Genomic DNA, 22,085 nt, shown 5'->3' with positions numbered 1-22,085 from the left:
TTTTTAAATTGTTTATCTCATTTTACTCATAGAATGTTACTATGATTTATGATTCTCAATTATGTTTCTTTCTTGTAGCGCATGGATAGAAGAATCCCACATTAAACCCTATCAAGAATATAAGGATACTTTAGTGAAATCTAGCAAATCTGGAGCATTCAAAGATGCAGTAGAAGCTATAGAAGATTTTATCGCCAAAGGAGAGGTGAGCGAGATTTTCGTGTATTTGATAATTATTCATAGGTGCATTATAATTTGTTATATAAATAATTTTATATTAACTTGATTAATTTATTAAATTAATAACTTAACTATAATATATTATTAATTTAGTTGAACATTGTATTGGTGATTGATAGCATTTTATGCATGTGTGTGTGTGTGTGTGTATATATATATATATATATATATATATATATAGATGTATTTTCTATACATATATTGTGTGTGTGTGTGTGTGTGTGTATGTGTGTATATATATATGTGTGTGTGCGTGTATATATATATATATATATATATATATACATATAAGTTTAATGTTGAAAGTTGGATAAAAAATAAAATTTATATGTTGCTGGAATATTAAAATAGAAATTGATTACATTGAATATAACAATCACTTACATTGATGCACCAGGTATTTGAGGATGGTTTGGATCCAGATTCCTTATTCGACAGACTAAAAGAAGAGACTATATCTGAGAAGAAAACACCCGTCGTCAAAACACCGAAGCCGCGAAAGGTCAGCAGCGAACCCATCTTCCATTTCTCATCAACAACTGTGAAAAGTATTTTTTTATTATATTTTATATTATATATATAAACTGAGTAACTGCTGCTACAGGAGACTGCTGCTAAAACCACCAAGCGTCTCAGCGACAGCGGTACAGAACGTCGACCGGCTAAAAAGCAGCGTCGAGAATCCAGTAACAGTAATGGTAATAGACTTGGTAGTATCAGTCCTACCCTGAACCATTCTTCCTCGGCTAGAAAAACTGGCTCGCTTCTCAATAGACCGGCAAATATCGCCAGACCCGTAAGTAATCAATATTATGACATTATTTTTATTATTAGCCTGCCCGTTTCTGTTATTGTAGATTAATTTTAATCTCGATTCAATTAACTCTTTATTTTTTCTAGTTCTAAGAATTACAAAAAAAAAACATGAAATATAGTTGAATCAAAATTAACATTAATCTTTATTGGTAGAAACGGGCACATATAAGAGATTTATTTATCCTACCCTATGATTATTATTGATTAAAGTCTGACCGACAGAGAATAAATAGAATCTAATGATACTATTAAGTGATCTGAATATTGAAATATGTGTTCCCCAAATGAGTTTCCACCTTAATATTAAAATCGTGGAGTGTCACATATCTCTGTTTTTGAGCGATTGAATCATAGGTGGCGATTCATGATTCAAATCCCGATTCTTATCCCATGTTTGTCGCGATTTTATAAGAGATTGAAACATTACAGATTGTGAGTGAAGGAAGTAATTGGTTAATAATAATATTAAATTCATTTATTTTCATATTATAGTTATGTTTTCTTCATTCATAATTTTCAATTTTATTAAATGTACAATATTTCGATACATGTAAAAAATAAAAATTTGTTTATAAACATTTGAAATTACACTCACATCACGCATTTAGCATTAAAAGATATTTGAACATTATGTTACACAAGATCAAGAATTGAGTATGCACGCGTGAGATGTTTCACTTATACATACACACACGCGACGCATACACGCTACACCCCAGTACTGTAGTTAGACACATGGAACCTACCTGTTTTTTTTTTTCATAATCTGATTGCCACCTATTGTTTTTATAATTTTAACTTCAATATGAAATAAAAAATTATAATCCAAAGAATTAAGATTTATTTTTCCATTAAATAAATAGAGATAAAGATATAAATAGAGAATAAGATATCGGAATTATATTTAATTGTATGTCTGAATAGGATTTACCAATAAGCGCATTAGGCGCAATCTGTGAATCCTAATTATTCAAAGATCTATCTAATTATTTTTAATAATTTTTTATTCTTTTTTAAGTTATTTTTAATTTTGAAAAATTTTTACGGTGTTATTAATGTATTATTTATTAAATAATATTTTTATTATGCATTAAGTAATGAATTTTTTCAGAATGTGCTTTTGTCTAAATATGCCGTAAAATAAAAACGAAGTATATTCTAGAATTTGTCTAAAGAAAAGGTTCTATTTAGACATTTACAGCTAATAATTCGTATTTTATTTGAGACAGTTTTATTTAAGACATCTTTTATCAGAATATTTCTCTAAAATTCTACATAAAGAATTCTATATAAAAGTAAAGATATTTTTCTCGATTAATGAATTTTTTCAGAATGTGTACTTTTTTATCGAAATTTTTGAGAAATGTTTTTTCATAATTTTTTATTTTTTGCAAATATTTTAGCATTAAAAGATTTAATAAAAATTCTGTTAAAATGAATTTTAAGAAATAATGAAATGCAGTTAATTACATTTTATTTCTAATTTGTTTAACTAGAACTTTATTAAAAGTTACGCAGTTAAATCTAATTTTTTATCTTTAATAAATTGCGATTTCCTTATTTATAATAGTTTCAATTATGTACTATTGAGAATTTGAAGATGTAGATTATTAAATTAGATTAATTTTAAACATACACATGAATGAAAAATATTCGATCAAGGCGATTCTTTGGCTTAATAATATTTCTTATGAATTTATACAATTTTCAGTTTAAATAGATCGCTTTAAAAATCTGTAAATAATTTATTGCGAAAAATATTACTTTAGCCAGGATTTGAACACTTGGATTTCGTGAATTTCGTGCGGATGTTCTTATATTTCGATCATCGAGGTATTGGGAGAAATGCCCATACGGAATTCAGTAAATCCGCGTTTTCAATTTTTTGCTGAAATAATATCTTTAGATTAATTAAATTATTAGATTAATTAGATTTTAAATTAAATAAATTCCTTACGGAAGGAATATTTGTTATTGAAAAAATACATTTGAAGAATTATATAAAATTCGTGAAGTTATTCCTCTTTTTACAAGAATAAATTAGGAGTAGCTATGTTTATTCCTATCATATATGCTTCTCTCAATACAATTTATAAAATAGAAATTACGTAAACTTTCTCAGAATTTGTTTGAACGAATGGTTTTTTTAGACACATTAGTTATTTAATAGTTATTTTATTTTGAGTCATTTTTTTATGTATAATATTCTATATAAAGTATTTTTTTCCAATTACGAATTTTTTTAGAACGTATATTCTTTCGTAGAAATTTTTGGAAATTTTTTCTCATAATTTTTTATTTTTAAAGCTATAATATTTTAGTATTAAAAAGTCTAATAAGTAGTAGTCTATTAAAGTCTATTAAAATGGGTTTTAAGTACAATTGCATTTTGTTATTTCCAGGGTTGGGTAAGTTAATGTTTTTTTTAACTAAATTAAGTTAAAGTTAATGGCTTATAAAATTAATAAAATTAAGTTAAAAGTTGAAAGAATAAAGAATTAACTTAATAAAAGTTAAGATTGAATTAACTTAAGTTTAAAAAAAAGTTAAAGAAAACAATTATTTTTGAGATTAGAATGTCCTAATTTTTCTTAAAATGAGATTACTTTAAATAACACTTATAAATATAGATTATTAGATAAATTTAATTTTATATTCACATGTAAGTTACTTATATATAATAAGAGTCACATAAGGCGTTTTTGTCAAAATTTTGCGAGAAGGATATATGTTTGCATTATTTCTCTTTCTTTAACCATTATCTAATTTTTTTTAACTTCTAAAATGAGTGCTCATGCATGTTTACGACTATATCGACTAAATATTTGTTACAAAAAATATACGTAAAAATATATTAGGTGTTGGAATTAATTCGTAGCGTTTTTAATGAAAGAATGTTATTTATTTCACATGAGCATTAAAAAATACATTAATGAAAGTACTTCCCATCACTTGTAAAACGCTACGAATTAATTCCAACACCTAATAGAAAATGGATGGATGTGCAATACTGTTTTACAATAAGGCTTTTCATCTAAGGTTCATATTTATGTTGCTAAAATATAACGTTTATGATACCTAAAATTAATGTGATTCAAATATAAGCGGGAATTGACAAAACCTAGCGAATCAATAAAAACTGGCCGTATGATGTAATCTCTCTCTCTTATTATAGATCTCTCATCATTGAACTTTTTCTAAATTAATTCTCTAATGTTTAAGACTTTATAGAAAAAAAATATTAGCATTAAGAGAGATAAAAAAATTTTTAATAAAAAAAAATTGATAAATTAAAGTTTAAAAGTAACTAAATTAAGTTAAAAATTAATGCATTTAAAATTAACTAAGTTGAATTAAAAGTTATTAACTTTTTAACTTTTTTTTTTAACTTTTAACGTTTTAACTAGTCACTATTCAACTCTGATTATTTTTATTTTTTTTTATTAGAACGTTATCATGAAGTCACAAATTAATTCTTTTTTTTTATCATTAATAACTTACGATTTTTTTATTTACAACAGTTTAAATTATTATCTATAATAGGGAATTTGAAGATTTGGATTAATCATTTATTGTAAAAAGTACATTTGTGTTATTGGAAAAAGACATTTAAAAAATAACATAGAATTCTTAAAGTTGTTTGACTTTTTAAGAAAATATTAAAAGTAGTACGTGTTTATTTCCTTCCCGTAATATTCCTTTTCCTTGTTTCGCAGGTTACGCCACCTTTAGACGTCGAAACCATGTCGCAAACTCTCAGAGAGAAGAATATCCTTCCTTCGACTTTGAAATTTGGTTTTCTCGGGCTCGGCATCATGGGTAGCGGAATCGTGAAAAATTTGATCAACAGTGGTCATAGTGTGATCGTGTGGAATCGAACGCAGGAAAAGGTATGTACCGACATTTTTTTTTCTTTTTTTCTGTAAGATCGTGTGCGACAAATGTCTGCCGATGACCATACTTACAGTAGTGTTTGTTATTAATTAAATAATGAAAATTTGTATATTTAATTACACACATACTACTTTAAATATAGACTATAATTTGAAAACAATAAGTGCAACAATAATTTAATGAATGATTTAATATTTTTGACGTATGTATATATATATATATATATATATATATATATATATATATATAATATATAAAGATTACTTATATATATTATATATGTTCAAATATATTACATTATTTTTATACATATATGTACAGGGTTGGCCATATTCGACGGAAAGATCTGGCAACACTGTAACTTTTGACAGAGATGTTAGATCGAGTAACGACGTTTCCCATGATTGAAAAAAAACATCTTTCCGTCGAATATGGCCAACCCTGTATATATGTATATATTATATAAACATAATTACATATATAATAAAGCATAAACAATTAAAGATTAAATATATTGAAAGATTATATATACATATGATCTTTTATTGATTATATTTTTTCTTATAATTATGTTTGTCTCGTCAATTTTGTTTTTGAATGTGATATTTTGATCAATCATTACATGCAATTTGTTATGTGCGAAAAAGATTTTGTTGAAGAAAAAGAGTTTGTTAAGAAAATCAAAAAGCACCGCAATAAACAATGAGATTTATTAACTTTGAGAACTATGATACAAGTTGATTCGCCAACGTCACTATCTCGGTCGAGAGAAATAACTCGGAATTATTTTCGCAAAAACGAACAAATCGCTTCGTTACAAATGGCTTTTAGGTCTTTTACATCGCTTTATCTAAATACTAAAGCTCTATCTAAATATTAAAGCGATTTAACCGTTCGGTCTCTCCTAATTTTCCAACATGAATAGTGCTCGAACAGCAGATATAGATTGGTGCCATTCTCTCTTTGTTCTGCAAGTTACGACGTAGGAAATGGATAGTTTATGCTTTCGCAGTTTTTCATCGATAATTTTTTTTTATACTATTAAAATATCTCCGAATAAAAAATAGGAAACTGTTGACGGGAATTTTGACAAGATACTTTTAGGTTTAAAATTTTGGAAGGTATCCATTGGCAAATTACATCGTATAGATACTTGAACAGAATGATCGTAAAAATCATTTGGTCTTTTTAACGATCGCCACAATCACACTGAAAGAAAAGTGTTTGGTATTTGTAACTATTAGGTCATTTAAAAAGTATCTGCGGTTTTTTGTTCAATTTTTGAATGAAAATACTTTTTAAATGACCCAATATAATTGGTAAAATAATGGTTAGAAATTCTATCTTTATTGTTATTATTGTTATAGTGTTAACAATAATAATTATATTTATAATTCTATATTAAAAAATACACATAGAAAAATTAACTAGGAAAATTATGTTTTTTTATAGAACTATAAATATAATTATTATATTACTATAACTGGAGTAATTATAACAATAATTATAAAAATGAAATCCCATAATTAATTTACTATGCAATTATAGTCATAAATATCAAATATTTTTCTCTTAGTGGTAGGTCCGATAATATGAAAACACTGTTCGGCCTAAAAATAGTAGGTATGTCAAATTTTTTTTCTTTAATACCCGAAATATTTTCGAATATTGAACTATAACATAACAGCTATTTGTACAATATACAAGTATATATCCGATAACGTTGATATTTTTAACAAATTCAAGACTGACAAACATCACTTCGTGAATATTCACTGTAAGTTTTTGCTTATACATAATTTATTTCCAATATTTTTGGAGATAATTAAAATTTAATATAAATGAATATAATTATGTATTTGGATTGATCATTACTTTCATAATCGTTTCGAAGACTCTTTTCTGCCGTGCGCAATTTATGCAATTTATTATTGTATATATAAACATATTAGATCATATTGCAAATTTCATTATATATCAATAATTTATATCCTTCAAAGGTTTACAAATCACATTGTTTAAAAGATTCATTAGATAAAATATTGAAGTTATCATAGGATGTTCGAAACGAATGATGATAGTTTCAGAGATACTCAGGACATCTCTTGCATAATAAGAAATTAAAGCTTCTTTCACTGTTATGTCATTAAAAGTAAATGTTCCTATATAATACGCACTACAATATATAATATACAATAACTTCTACTACAAAATTATTTTTTTACAGTATTTAATTTTGGCAAGAGACAATGCCATTCGTGAATTGAATAGATAGAATAAATTCTATTACCTATTTTCTCTAATTTTATCTATGATAAAATATTCGATTTGTAGTGACATAATTAATTTTTAATACACTAATACATTTTTTATTTTTATTGTTTAATTTGCAAAATTAAGAGGAAATAATGCAAAAATTTGTACACTTTATATTGAATATTTAATTGACAAAATATTTGATCAATGAAAAGATTATTATAATTGTATTAAAATAGCGTACTTTCGTAATTCTTTCCGAGAACTATTAAGCATTGTTTATTATTAAATACTTACTCGTGTTTGATAATAATTATGCTACTGTCGATATATTTTGGAGCGCGAGGTCATTTCTAAAAAGCAACTACGCACGATTATTTTGATCAAATTACTTCAATTTTACATGTCTCGATCACGTCCTCATCACTGACAGCGTCTTTTTAGATCAATTTTAATTTAACGCTGCACACAATGCGTTACCCATCATATTAAGGCTTCGCGGTTTAAAAATGATGTATAAAAAATATACATTCTGGAAGCATAAGTATGAATATTCGACATACGAAGGAAACAGAGAAAAGATTTTATCGCTTAAGATTTGATGTGCTAACAAGAAATAGCTAGTTAAACTTTAAATTATTCTTTAAGCGTAGTAGAGTTTCTCTCATTTTGTCGCTCCCAAGAACATTCTAAGTATGTAAATAGATACCCGTTTAATTAACATTAAAAGTATGTCGTGTAAACAAATCTGTCGGATTTTATTAAATTTGAACAAAAATTTGTAGCGCTATACTTTATTTGTATTAGGGTAAGGTGGGGTTTTTTCATCCATTTTTCACGATGCTTATGTTTCTGAACAGAATTGATTATTTAAAGGTATTTGTGCCTTCAAGGAGCAATCATGATTGTATAATGTAATTATAAGTACGTCACTGCAAAGAGATATTGTTTATTACCATAAATTTCGTTTTATTTTAAAGTTGAAATTAACGAAATAGCTCTGCCCTACCCTATGTCTATATGTTTAAAAAAAAAATTTGACAATTGCACCATTGCACCATTTGATAAAGTAAAGTTTCAGCTTTAGGAATGTCTGTTTTTAAAATTGCAGTATGACAATTTTTAACGGAGTCACAAGCAGTCCAAATATTCCTTTTATTTAATTCGCGATAATTCAGTAACAAAAAATCTTAGGAATATTTAAAAAAAAAGATTTTGTTATGAAAACTTGAACCTCTCACGATAGAAATTAGGCACAGACTTACAAAGTGAGATGAAAATTGCCCATTTTAATTTTTAGTTTTTTATATATAAAAATTATTAAATTTATAGAAATTCAAAAGACATGGTGTCTTTTCGAAAAAAGTAGAGATTTTAAAAGTGAAATTTAAGTTACTTTAAAATTCTTTTTTTAAATTTCGTTTATTTTTAACGAAGTTACAGCTGCTTAAATTTTGAAATTTGTAGTGCCACGAATTTTTATTCAAACTTAAAGTATTTCCTCGTACACTTCTTATAGTAATCTTAAATAGAACAATGATGTAATACGAAGGGACTGTAAAATAGTATTGACCAATCCACAGTCGAGCATGTTAGTTAAAAGATTAGTCAGAGAAAGATTATAATAATTAATCTTTTCAATATTTTTATCAAACTGTCGGTTATTAATTGAATATTAATTCCAAATATTTTTGATGTTAATTATATTTGCACGCGATAATGGTTTTTTCGATAATTGCATTAAATTCAATTATCGAATTATTTCATAACAAAAGAAGAGTTAATAAAAATCAAACCGCAGATGTTGATATTATGATATTGCTTTTTTTTTAAATTGAAATTACAATGGGTGTTCTCATTGAAATGTGGATATTTTTTGATGTTTTTTTTACATTGAATTTATCTCCAAAGTATTCACAGTGGATCAATAGGTTTGGAAAGCATCGAAAAAGAAATTATATTATAATAATAAATATAGATTAAATATCAATGCGTACAGTTCAACTCTTCTTCTTCTAACATTTTATATTCAAAGTTTTTCGTTTTTTCCATCAAACTATATAATTAAACAATTCGGAAACATTAAAAATAATAAGATTAAGTATCAAGTCACGACATTGGAAAGAATGACAAAAAAAGATAATTGTAAATTATCTCACAGCTTTACCAAAAGCCTCAATAGATATCGATAGAATTATATGGGACAGCGTTATCAGAGACTAGACTTCATTACTTACATAATTGTGCCACTTTTAATAAATTGTAAATTGTATTGTGCCACTTTCAGTAAATTCTAAATTGTATTTCCTATATTTTTGGTCTCTATTGTGTAACTATTAACATTGTCATTGTCGGTATCTGTATGTATATATATTAGGTGTTGGAATTAATTCGTAGCGTTTTTAAATGAAAGAATGTTATTTATTTCACATGAGCATTAAAAAATACATTAATGAAAGTACTTCCCATCTCTTGTAAAACGCTACGAATTAATTCCAACACCTAATATATATATATATATATATATATATATATATATATATATATATATATAGTCGTTGCGAAGGTTTTAAATAATAAAAGAGCTGGGCAACAATATTGACACATTGTTAAGAATTACAAAATAGGGATCTTAGAGTTCGTCGCTGATTTATTTTACTACTATTTGTGCGATACACCAAAATTGGTATACGCAAGTGTACCGTTTTTTTAAATCTGATTTCATTTTAAAATAAAGTTTATTGCAAATGAGAAATACGGTGCTATTAAATATCAGTCTGTCCAAGTTCTTAATAAAATTGCGAATCAAATATTATATTCGATTACGACCACAAAATGTGTAATCTTGTTTACAGTTATCATCAATCAATTACGTAAATTAGAGCAAAAAAACCTTTATTTGAATTAGCGCACGCAAATATCTGTGAGATTTATGAGACCAAGTACGTTCAATTAGGTTGATCGATTACACTATTTGTATAGTGCTACTATTCTGATTAGTTGGTCTACGGCCAAATACCCGGTGTATCTAAAAAGGGGATCAACAATTGAAAAATATTCTTTAATAAAAGCGGAGATGTTTTCTTAGTAAAAGCTTGAATAACTCTTTGAATTGTGAAATTTTTCAGAATAAATATTTTAACGATTACAAATATTAAATACTTAAGTGTAATGACTAGATTTCCAATGTGAAATTAAATTAATCATTTTAGGATGAACATTATTGAAAAAAAATTCACAATTCCTATTTAACAATTTTTTATATATATAAATTGCTTTGTATATAAAAGATATCACGTCCATATATGTGTGTATATATATATATATATATATATATATATATATATATATATATTCAATTTTTTAAATAAAGATATTTCTGAAAAATAAATTCATTTTCTGTTAAAATAGATGTTATGTTTTGCATTTGGATGTAAGCATAATTGTCTTATATATTTCACTGTAATATTTTTCTTATTCAGTATGCTGAAATTCGACATTCTTTAGTAACATCTGGTGTGCTTTTATGATTTAACTATGCTCTTTGCATTCTTACTGTAGGTATTTTTACATGTTTCAGTCAGAAGCCAGAAGCTGTTCGCATAATTTTATATATTAATACCGCTACGCGCAAAAACCACTGTGAGAAACATCATGGTAATTAATTTTTAATTGATTTATATTATTAGGTGTTGGAATTAATTCGTAGCGTTTTACAAGTGATGGGAAGTACTTTCATTAATGTATTTTTTAATGCTCATGTGAAATAAATAACATTCTTTCATTAAAAAACGCTACGAATTAATTCCAACACCTAATACATTATAAATTTTAAATATCATCAAACGATTATTGATGTTGAAAATCATCTATCTTTATTTAAAAAATAATATATTATACTATATAAAATTACATGATGCACGTTCGGATTCTGACAATAACGAATATTTTTCTACGCGTGTATAATGTATTTATTTATTAAAAAGTTTCCTATTCATTTTTTATAGAGCCCATCAATATGCAAAACGTTAATGATGTAGAAAATAATGCATTTGTTTGCTTCGCGATGGATTACGTCAGTAATTATATTGAAAAATATTTGGATACTCTGTATTTACAGTTCAACTTTTCACTGAGAAAACATTGATTCCAGCTTCATCAAATTCAAGCAATCTATCGATTCCACTCGGATTTAGCTCGACCGGGTTTCTCTCGGTATAGAATAGGATTCTTCTTACGATCACCACGATGCCGAGACTAACTATAATACATGGTTTCTACCATGGTTCTGCTTCGTCTTGCGTATCCCGTGCGCGGCTTCCCCTCCGTCTAACGGAAGAAGCGTGATAAAATTTTATCTCTCTCTTGCTGCTGACACGATCCAAAAATAACGTCAATACTCTTCTGGCCGCAGTCATTTTCCTTTCCGTTTCGTTTCATTGGTATCGTTGTCATAGATGACTCAACTGTTTCTGCGATCGACAGTAACCATTTAGATAATCGGTATGCACGTGCCCTTTTGTCGCGTGATTTTTTTCGACACAAAAGCATTGCATTCCTGACGATCCGATCGAGGTTTACAATTTCTTAATGAGAACGAATCAAGTAAATATCTAAATTAAATGATTTCTTGAGAGCTTACGTCTTTCAACCATAAATTACCTTGTCAGTTTATGCTACGTCCATTAGAAAATGAATATTGTTACGAACTATATTTGTAAACAAAATTTAAAACAAATGTATAGTTTACAAATGTCTAATTTGTAAACTATAACTATTGTTTCTAATATAATTATTGTTTCTAGTATTTCTTTATATATCATAAAGTTTCAAGAAATTTACTTTTGCAAAATAATTTTAACTTAATCTCTCATTTGCTCTTTACGTTTTCCTTTGAATTTTTGAATCAATCATTTGTACACAAAGATGTCACTTTTTATGAATAGCATTATTTTTTTCTATTTTGTAGAACTGTAGATTTAAATTTAATAAAATCTAGGTTGGATAAAAGTATTATAAAATAAAAAAAATCATGCATAGAATTAATTTGATATTAAATATTTTTAGGACAAATTAATTTCCAAATGTTTTAATTGAAATTATTTTGTTACGCTGTAAACAATGATTAATATATTTTTACGGTATTTTGAAATTATTATTTTACGTTCAGAAAATTTATCATCGAATTTTTATTCTTTATGTAGTTGGTTACAAAATTTGGAACTGAATTTTTTGTTAAATTTTGTTAAGTTGTTTAATCCATTAAAAATGTAAATTGGACAAATCATTGATTATTCTGACTATTGTCACTCTCGTTTTTCTAACTCAGTTACTGAATGATAAATATATGTATTTTATGTGTATGTATGTATATATATATATATATATATATATATATATATATATATATACATACATATCTACGGAGATATTCTCCCGATGATTAAAGTTAGCGTTAATTGAATAGTTTACAGTTAGCAACTTCGTTAATTAGCAATATCGCTAATTAACACGATTAGTAGTTATTATTTTTCTGTTTACGCGTCTTTAAAAAAGAGAGAATGAAGTTTTTAATATATATATTTTTCTACGAAATCTGATTACGACATGGAATTTGGATAAGGGATTAAGATGTAGATGTTTGGCGATGATTCATCAGGATTTATTCAACAAAGGGGTGCATCTTGGAAAAATTTCTATAAGAACAACTTTGTTGCAACTAAATCTGTACATACAATTTCTTTCTCTGAAACACTGCTTTTGTTTAAAATATTTAATAGCCAATATAATTTTTTTTTATTATAATTTTCTTCTCTTTCGCTTTTTTTCGCACGAATGCCGGATGGTTCGAGATATGTTGCTGTATAATAATTAAAAAATTAAGTACGTACTGGTTACTTTCTGGCATGTTTCCTTTTCTTTCTGCGATAGGCACATACTTCTATATTGTGATCAATTTGTAATCTATTACGTTAAACACAAGTGATTAAAACAAAAAAAAAGAAAAGAAGAAAGGAAAGAACGCGAGCAACCGAACGCTAATGATTTTTTCGCTGATTTTTAATTCATGAAAAAATTAAGACAAATAAGACAAAAGCAATTCAAATGAATTGCGGGTATGTCGATCTCGCTGCCTCAGTCTTTCGCAATGAGAGGATGATTCGATTTTTTTTGTGATATCACTGATACGTAAAACTTGCACGCACGCATATTTACAGAAAGGGTTGAGAATGATTCTCTGCGGAATTTGCAATCTTAAGACTTTTGAAATTGACAACCAGGCGAAGTTACTTTTCCTTCTCATCGCGCTTGTAAGAGAAAATTAATTTACAAGTTAACGAGGACGCGACATGCAATTCGCGTGTTTCTCTTTTTATTTTGAAATCTTTATCCTTTCGAATGATGACAGTCATCCAAAAACGATGACACTGATGAAAAAGCACACGTCGCTTAATGAGAGACGGACAGGTTGCAAGGTCGATCATATTAAGAGTAGTCCTTGAAAGCTGTCCGTAATTTTTTTTTGTTCTTCTAGATTAGCACATGCACACACTTTCTTGCGATCGATCATCATCGACAGTCATTGATCTCGGCAAAGAAAGGATCTCCCGTTTCTTGGCACTCACACGAGTTCTTCTTGAACTGTCTTCTAGAACACTCTCTCTTCGAATCAACTATACAGTCAAAAGCGGAAGAAACTTCAAACGATCTCCTCGACATCGAAGACGCGATTTTCACTTATCGGATGCAGGGTGACAATGATATTTCTGTTACGCTCCACTTCTATTAATTGTCCGAGAACAATTTTTCTCCTAGTATTTTTTGATAACTTAAATGATAGCAGGAACCCATTCTTGGCCACTTTAACGCGCTTTAATTTCTGCCGGCTAAAGTTTAGTCTCGCGTGGAAGATCGGGTAAACTATTGCTAGGTGCTAGAAGTCCTAGGACCTCCGGAATCTCTCTCCTTTCCTTAGCCAAGACTGTACCATTAGAGCCTTTGAAGATTGGCTTGTCGTTCTCGTAGTTCTTATACAGCGTGCTGCTGTATTCATCGATACATTGTAGTATTGTCGAAGCGGGTAATATTGTAGGCGGTCCCAGAGGTGGCGGTGGATCGCTTTCTTCAATGTAATTAATATGAATGCCTTCCATCATGTTCTGACCGTGCGGGCTGATCGATGATAGCTCAGTCGGCGTGTAATACTCACTGTTGACATCTTCCAGACTCACTCCCGCTGCCAGATTGTCGATCTTCGCTTTGAAATACGTATCCATGCCATTGAGGGTGTCCTTGGTAGGATCGAATATCATAGAATCGCTCTTGCCGCACGAGCCGCTTCGGCAATTGTCAAAGTACAGATTTGGCAGGTTCTCCAGCACTTTGGCCAACGTCTGCTGCTGATACTTGTAACTCTCGCGCAATCGCAACACCTGATGAGCGCTGAACTTGCGGATTTTGTTCCGTTGGAAGACGTAATTCTCGCGTACCCAATTCAGCTGACTGGTGGAATAGTCTCGTACTCTTTTTACCTGCGAAAGAATAACAAAATAGACGCGACTAGATATGTATCTATTGTATATGATCTCGCATTATATAACTAATGCGACTTTCTTTTTAGCTTTTTTATGTTTTCTCTTAATGGAGAATCGTTTCGCCAATGTTGAAAAGAGACGTATCTAATGAATTTTTTATTACTTTATGCGTTGTAACTAGATTATAATGAGATATAGAAAGTGAATACGATAACAAAAGCAATTAAACTAATTACGACGCACAGTCCCGCGCAAAAATCTCCATGGGGGATTTGCCTATCGTACCTGATCATAGTACTGATCTCTCAGCGCGGTCAGGTGGCTAGTACCGTAATCCCGTATGTCTCGTATATGCTGCATTTGACCCTCATAACTGTCGCGGATCCATTCCACTTGCTGAACGCAATTGTCCTTAATTCTATGCACCTGCTGTGTGTAGTTCTCCCTCAGTCTTTCGAGCTGCTGGCTCTTGTACTGTTCAATATTGTCGAGCATTTGGTAGATCTGCTTGGCCCGCGGAGTCACGCCCACGCGTCTGCAGCACATGCACCACTTGATGCATCCGCACCTGTGAGATTCACGAAAGGGGAAAAATGTTAACGAGAGGGTTATGAAAGGAACAAAAGAAGTCGGAATCGTCAGGTGGAATTATCGATCACGTCCTGACCTTCCGTCGACTTGTCCGCTTTATTCGTCAAACTTGACGCCTTGACGAGTGGTTACTATCACTCGAACTGTTTAATAACTCTATTGACCGGCACATGACACAGTCGCGAAGACATTCAAGAAGGATATTTTTAACATATATTCTTACATATATTCTACGTGTTGCTATGAATACTCACTTCACGAACAAGTACCGCAGCAGCTGCACCATTAACGTCAGTAGAAGAAACGCCACGGCGCAAATTGCGCCGACCAGAATGCTAAAGATCTTGATATTGTGTAAAGTTATTGGGTCCATGTGCAGCGTTATGTAGACGGTCTCATTGGCGATCGGATTGACCGCCGTACACTTGTACTTGCCCACGTCCTGCCGCAACAGCGTTGCAATATAAAGGGAACCATTCTCCAAGACGCGAATGCGGTTGTCATCGACGACCGGCCGATCTGTCCGCCAGTTATGCACCTTCGGATGTTCGACGAATGCATCGGGGAAGCCTGGATCTGGTACCCAATGGAGTACTAGACCGCTCGGAGTTACCCAGGTCAAGGAGGGCGCGGGATTCCCGCTGAACTCGCATTCCAGCAGCACTGAGCTCAAGAGAAGATACTGTTGAGTTTTGGTAACCTGCACTAGAATTGGTGGACTACACTCGAGATAGCGTAATGTCTGCAGGATGTTTACGGTGCTGTCCATCTCGTGGCCGCATTTGAGCCCGTTTTGGAAAGCTGCACGCAGATGTGTTCTGCTTTCCGCCCATTTGACGAACCAAAACATGCGGCAATCGCAGGCCCACGAATTGCCTTGCAATTGTAGCTCATCCAGCAGCGGTAAATGTGCCACATTCGCAGGCAGGAAAGTTAGCTCGTTATTACGCAAATCGATTCTGCGCAAGGACGGTGTTTCATTCAGAGTCAACTGACCGATCTCTCGTAACGGGCTGTTTGTAATTTCCAGTGTCTCCAACTCGATTAAACCAGCCAGATTTTTGTTTCGAAGGTTCTCCAATTTGGTTCCGGATAACAGGAGAGTCCTAAGCCTGCTGACAGGTCGCCAGATGTTATCGGGCAGCGAGGAGATCGGTAAACGACTCAGATCGAGCCATCGTAGATTAACGAGGCTTTGAAACGCGGTGTCCGTGAGATGCGCGATCGGATTACTTTCGAGATCGAGGTGTTGCAAGGCCGTCAGATCGTTGAAGAGACTACGCGGTAACGCGTCGATCTCATTGTCGGCGAGATCGAGCACTTTCAGTTGCGCCAAACCGGAAAACAGCCGCGGCGGCAGTTTTGTCAGCCGGTTGCCGACCAGTCGTAGCTCTTGCAGCTGTCGATTCGGCTGAAAGGTATGATCCGGCAGCGAGACTAGCCGGTTACCGCTGAGATCGAGTCGCACGAGCTCCTTGGCGGACGAGAACGCCTGATAAGGCAGTACAGAAAGTAGATTCGCCGCCAGACGGATTTCTTGGAGGCGATTCAGATGATGGAACAGCTGTTGCGGCAGCGCGACCAGCCGGTTTCCGGTGAGATTCAGGTACTGAAGTTGATGCAATGGATGGAAGACGTCCGACGGTAAGTCGGCCAGCCAATTATCACCTAGATCGAGTCGTTCGAGATGCGGGGTAGCACCGAATACACCGGACTCCACTCTCTCGATGCGGCTCGACGACCAGATTAACCGTCGCAGCTTGACGGTTCTCTCCAAAGCGGTTGCCCGAATTACCTTTTCTTGGACATTTCTGAGCGATACGCTCGTAACGTCTCGTGGTAAGACGAGACTGGAGAAGTTTCGCCCCGCGCATCTCAGACTGCTGTTGATATCCGTACACTCGCATCCCTCGGGACATTCTAATCGCGACGAGGATGACAACGCGTTTGTGATCGACGACAGCGTATTCGAAGGTGTACCCGCGACTCGCACCACCGCCACTACTACGACCAGAAAAACCAACCACCTCAAGCGTGGACCATCACCTCCCCTTGCCACCCGCACCCGCATTCCTAAAACCTGCAATGTGACGATTTGCACAAGTACAGCGATCTCCCATGTCCTGAAGGGTGGGCTTTTCCTCGCGAGGGACTTTCTCGAATTACGATCCGTTACGACCGCGCTTCTTTCTTTGCCCGACTAAAGGACAAAAGATTTTATTTATCTTGGTTTCGTTTTCTCTTTCTTTCTTACACTGCTTACAGTAGTAGTTTAAATATATCGATCACTCGACACGTGTTCGCGAATATCGTCGCGTTCATCACCTTTCGCACCCTAAGAACTCTCGCTCCTTCCACTACCTACCTGCCGAGAATCGCGATTGTATTCCCCGCAGGCTATCCTGGATATATTGCTTCGAGAAAGAAATCGGGACGGGTAGCAACGCGAAGAGAGAGTCGTTGAAGTCTAACCATTTGCGAGTAATCCGGCAGTACAATACTTCGCAACGTCGAGATGTCCTCCGACGATGACGATGGTGACGATGGTGGCGGATGACGGTACGTGGGCGATGATACTCCCGTCGGTGCCGTCGCCACTTTGCACCGGTAACATAATTGCGCCCACCGCGTACCGTATTATGTACCGTGTTGCGCGTTGCACCGTCACCGAGGATCAGACGTACGAAGAAAATACCAGGTTTAAATTTACGGAGAATGTTAACTGAGTACCGATGCTCTCACGCACGCACGCAAGAGTTTATTTTTCCTTCCTATCCCTTCTTTTTCTCCTTTTCTTTCTCTTTCTCTCTCTCTCTCTCTCTCTCTCAGTCTCTTTCTCCTTCTTTGTCTCGTCTTCTTTCTTTCCTGTTATCCTACCGCCGGACGCGATAACCGTCTCCGTCAGTGTACGGCGTCGTGTGCAGCAACACCGCGGCCGCGCACTACTTGACACGCGTGTCACATGACACGCTCATGCATATCGCGCTCCCAATGGCCGGCTGCGTCCGCCCGCCGCACATCAGATGCAAAAACCGACTATGGAGCGGAGCTCCGGCCACGACTCTACCGGATTCTCCTCGTGGCGAGCGCCGGTTTGAGCAAACCGGCAACGTCGCCGACTTCCCAGTCAGTTGGCGCCGACGCAGACCTTGTCAGTATGTTTCTGTGAACAGGATTTAAGAGAGAAAGAGACAAAGAGAAAGAGAGAGGGGAGAGAGAGAGAGAGAGAGAGAGAATTGCTGTGAAAGAGTGGCTCAACGAAAGGTATAGAAGGAAGGGAGGGTTTCATATAGAAGACAGCCCTCGGCAATGACTGTGTCGAATACTCGGTGAGAGTTTGGGATTTCTCAGCAGGCCGTTTCTACCCGGAGCTTTGAATCTATCGAATGTTCGCTGAGACTTGCTCCATTTAAATCCGGTTCCAATAATGTAAAGTTAACTTTAATCTCGGTTTACCTTACTACTTATTTTTTTCTAATTCTTAGAGTTAGAAGAAGATAAAGAATAAATAAAAAAAAATCGAGATAAAGTTAATCTTATATTGGAATAAGTCTTAATGTATCTTCTTATGCTCGCATAATTGGCGCAATCATGAAAGTCTATCAGCGTCATCGATTCAGGTCCGTCGATTGTTTTCTTGAATATTCTCGCGAAGGTGTATCTAGTTCTATCGTCTGGCATTTCGGACATCTTGGCCACAGTAGCCATCTTTGAGTTATTGCCATACCGCGATCGACAGTTTAAAATAGTTGCAAGTTCAGTGCCAAATTAACTGTCAGCTTTTGCTAGATTACCGGCATGTTTCGAGTGCGACCGAGGAACAATTGCGTTTTATCTTTGATAGCTCGCTTTTATTAGCAATGGTTAATTTTCTTTAAATCTTTAGGAGAAACTCAAGAACAAAATATAAAACTGATTAGCTTATAACTGACATTATCAATTTAAATTTATGCTCAAAGTTAAACGAGTTTGAAAAATCTGTAGTGAATTACTTAAAATAAATCTAGAATTTAAAAAGCAAATTTAAAAAGCAAAAATTTCTTAAGATTACAAATGTTTCTTTGTTTCTTTTGGGATTACAGATAGTTTATGAATAAGACTATAAAATTACAAACTTTTAGAACTCATCCAGAATAAATTTAGAGTTGCGAAAGAAAGATTTTGTTGGATCATAAATAATGTCTCCCAGATAGGGACGTAGAATCGTAAATAGAATATCATACATAATAGAATTTCTATGAACTCATTTATAATGGCAAAAGTTTAGAATGTATAGATTCAAGAGAGATATTCTATATACATTTCTAGGATTATAAATAGCTATTAATGCGACTGTATTTAACATTAAATGTTTTACGCATCGATCCATTTTCGAGATCGAAGACAATGCGTCTTATCACGATCACTTAATGAAGATAAATGTATGGAGATAAAGAAACTTTCGACAACTGTGCTAACAGACCGGTCGGCCTCGAATCTGCTTTAAACTTTGATTCTCACTAATGGAACCGGTCGTGCAGACGGTAGAATCTCACGAGCATCCGGGCCAAAGAATGCTCTCATGCTCTTGTTTGCGTTTAATCAAATCTATCTCGCCACGGTGCCTTGATGTCTAGCTGTCGCGTAAACTTCTCGAGGAACACCTACTTCTTCTAGAAATTAATCATTTCGAAAAATTTGCAGCAGTTAAAAAATTTAATCGAAGTCTTACACACGAAATTAATATAATTTATAAATTATAAAATACTACTCTACACTTATAGGTATACATAAAATTATAAAATTATTTTATACTCAAAAAATAATATGCCAAATTTAATTTCTAATAATAATAGTGGCTTTATACAAATAGCATTTATACATTCAGCTTAAAAATTTTGTAAATATTATAGTAATTGTTAGAAACAATTCGATATGCTATAATTTATGCATCACTATCTAAGGTCTAGCTTGCTATTTTCTATGCATTTTACGCTTTCTATGTGAACATATAAATAAACATTATGCAGATATTATTAGCGTACATGCCATGGATAGGAAGCATGTATTCTAATCGCAAAAAAAGTATTAATCATTGTTGCAATTTGCATTATCGAACTATGAACGTCGTGACATAGTCCAGCCACTATAATATAATATAATCGCAATGACGCAAGTGAAGAACGTCTGCATTTTCACTTTTACTTTAACGTCGAACGCCGCTACGCTTTCCCGTGAAATCCGTTTGTTCGCTTTTACCATGCATCGTGCTCTTCGGAAAAATAGCATAGAGTTTTCGTCGTCGAAGTTATTTATAAAAATGTCACGTATGGATCTGGATTCCCGTGGAGCCGCCGTTATGCGTTTGCTGCTATTTCGTTGATTTCTACCTGAACATAAAAGGCGTATCGTCGCGTATTTGATGTAGGAGGGATGGAGGCGGGTGTCCCTTAGATTTCCCACCGTGCAATATCGATCCGTGACCTAACTTTGTTCCACGCTTTTGCCATACATTACGACATGCAGGCCAATTAGAGTCAAATCGGAAATGTCGTTCAATGCTGTTTTCAACCTGAAGGAAAGGCGCAGGTTTAGGATTTAACTCGAAATTGGTTTAGAGAGTCTTTTTGTGGATCAATGTTTTGATATGCTCGTTAACAAGAACGAATCTAATTTTCCGCCAATTCTGAAACATTTTCTACACTCAGAGAAAAAGATATATAGTGGTGACAAAAAATTAACGGTGACAATTATATATAAGTATAGAATTTTATGGGTAGAAATAATGTACTTAGTTGAATAAACTATTATATTTTATAATATTTTACTGCAACTATGAAATAGTTTATTCCACTATGTATATTAATTCTACATATTATTAAAAAAAAAAGAATCTGGTCTAATCAAAAGCTATCAAATGTCGAGTGAAATATTTGCAATTCAATATTTAGTTAATATCACAAATAATTTTACTGTTCTAAATATTTAGTAACTATTACCAACGGTTAGTTATATTATTATATTATTATACTATATTATTATATTTTATAATACTAAATATTTAGAAAAAAGTAAAATTATTTTTGGTTATATTAATTGAATATTCAATTGCAATTATTTACTATATTTGTATATAACTTATGTTATCAAATTTTTTTCATGAAACTTATAATTGTCATCGTTATACTTCTCTAAGTGTAAATAAAGCGTAACATATTTTTTGTTACAAAAAATGACGAATATATTTTGGAATTCTGGATGACTTTTGAAACACTTATTGTTGGGAGAGAAACCTTTGCGATGCGTAATTCTTACTTATTTCATAACAAGCAATTATGTAACACAACGATTATTTGCAAACAATCGGTTCGACGGCAGGAACCACATGCAGATAACACGATATCGTTTTGCAAACCGAATGGCAGCTCGGTTAATTGTACGCAATGGTAGCGCACGAGGAAAACAATTTCGCGGCCGAATTAATGAGAACGAACGTCGTCTGCATTGCGTGACACGTTTACAACCATGTAACATTGCTTATTGCGCGAATCAGGAGCAGCCATTTGTCAATAAACTTCGCAACTAGGCGATTTCTCTGTTTGCCACCAAGAGTGTTATCTCTCATACCAGGCGAGCTTCGCGAATAATCGAAGCTATTCGTTTGTGTTAATAGATTCGTCTTCTTCGTGTATAACGAAGGTCAATAATCCGATAAAACTATTTGTGTGACGAAGAATCCGCGATGGCACGCGTTATTGGAACATTGATCGTCTT

At 32.7% G+C, this 22,085-nt stretch overlaps 2 protein-coding genes and 1 long non-coding RNA gene across 3 annotated transcripts in view; 2 read left to right on the top strand and 1 right to left on the bottom strand.

Moving 5' to 3' along the window:
* Ndf (Nucleosome-destabilizing factor) overlaps positions 1-22,085 on the top strand; it is a 50,729-nt gene that overhangs the window by 2,045 nt on the left and 26,599 nt on the right. The window contains exons 4-7 of the mRNA XM_011070477.2: positions 79-205; positions 638-742; positions 845-1,036; positions 4,773-4,946. Coding sequence (XP_011068779.2) covers positions 79-205; positions 638-742; positions 845-1,036; positions 4,773-4,946 — 598 coding nt within the window. The remainder of the gene's footprint in view (positions 1-78; positions 206-637; positions 743-844; positions 1,037-4,772; positions 4,947-22,085) is intronic.
* On the top strand, positions 6,027-10,261 carry LOC147910998 (uncharacterized). Its single transcript, XR_015544080.1, has 2 exons — positions 6,027-9,583; positions 9,762-10,261. It is a non-coding gene; the product is annotated as an uncharacterized LOC147910998 (long non-coding RNA).
* Positions 12,847-21,116, bottom strand: LOC105154758 (uncharacterized). The gene is made up of 3 exons (XM_011070475.2): positions 15,587-21,116; positions 15,027-15,309; positions 12,847-14,738 (listed from the first exon to the last, which is right to left on the bottom strand). Exons 1-3 carry the CDS (start codon positions 17,401-17,403, stop codon positions 14,094-14,096), a joined length of 2,745 nt encoding a protein of 914 aa, XP_011068777.2. The 5' UTR covers positions 17,404-21,116; the 3' UTR covers positions 12,847-14,093.

This window comes from Acromyrmex echinatior, chromosome 1, assembly GCF_024713525.1.
Source record: "Acromyrmex echinatior isolate Ae372 chromosome 1, ASM2471352v2, whole genome shotgun sequence".
Lineage (NCBI taxonomy): Eukaryota > Metazoa > Arthropoda > Insecta > Hymenoptera > Formicidae > Acromyrmex > Acromyrmex echinatior.
The sequence above is the reverse complement of the archived record's forward strand: the minus strand, read 5'-3'. Positions and strand labels throughout refer to the sequence as shown.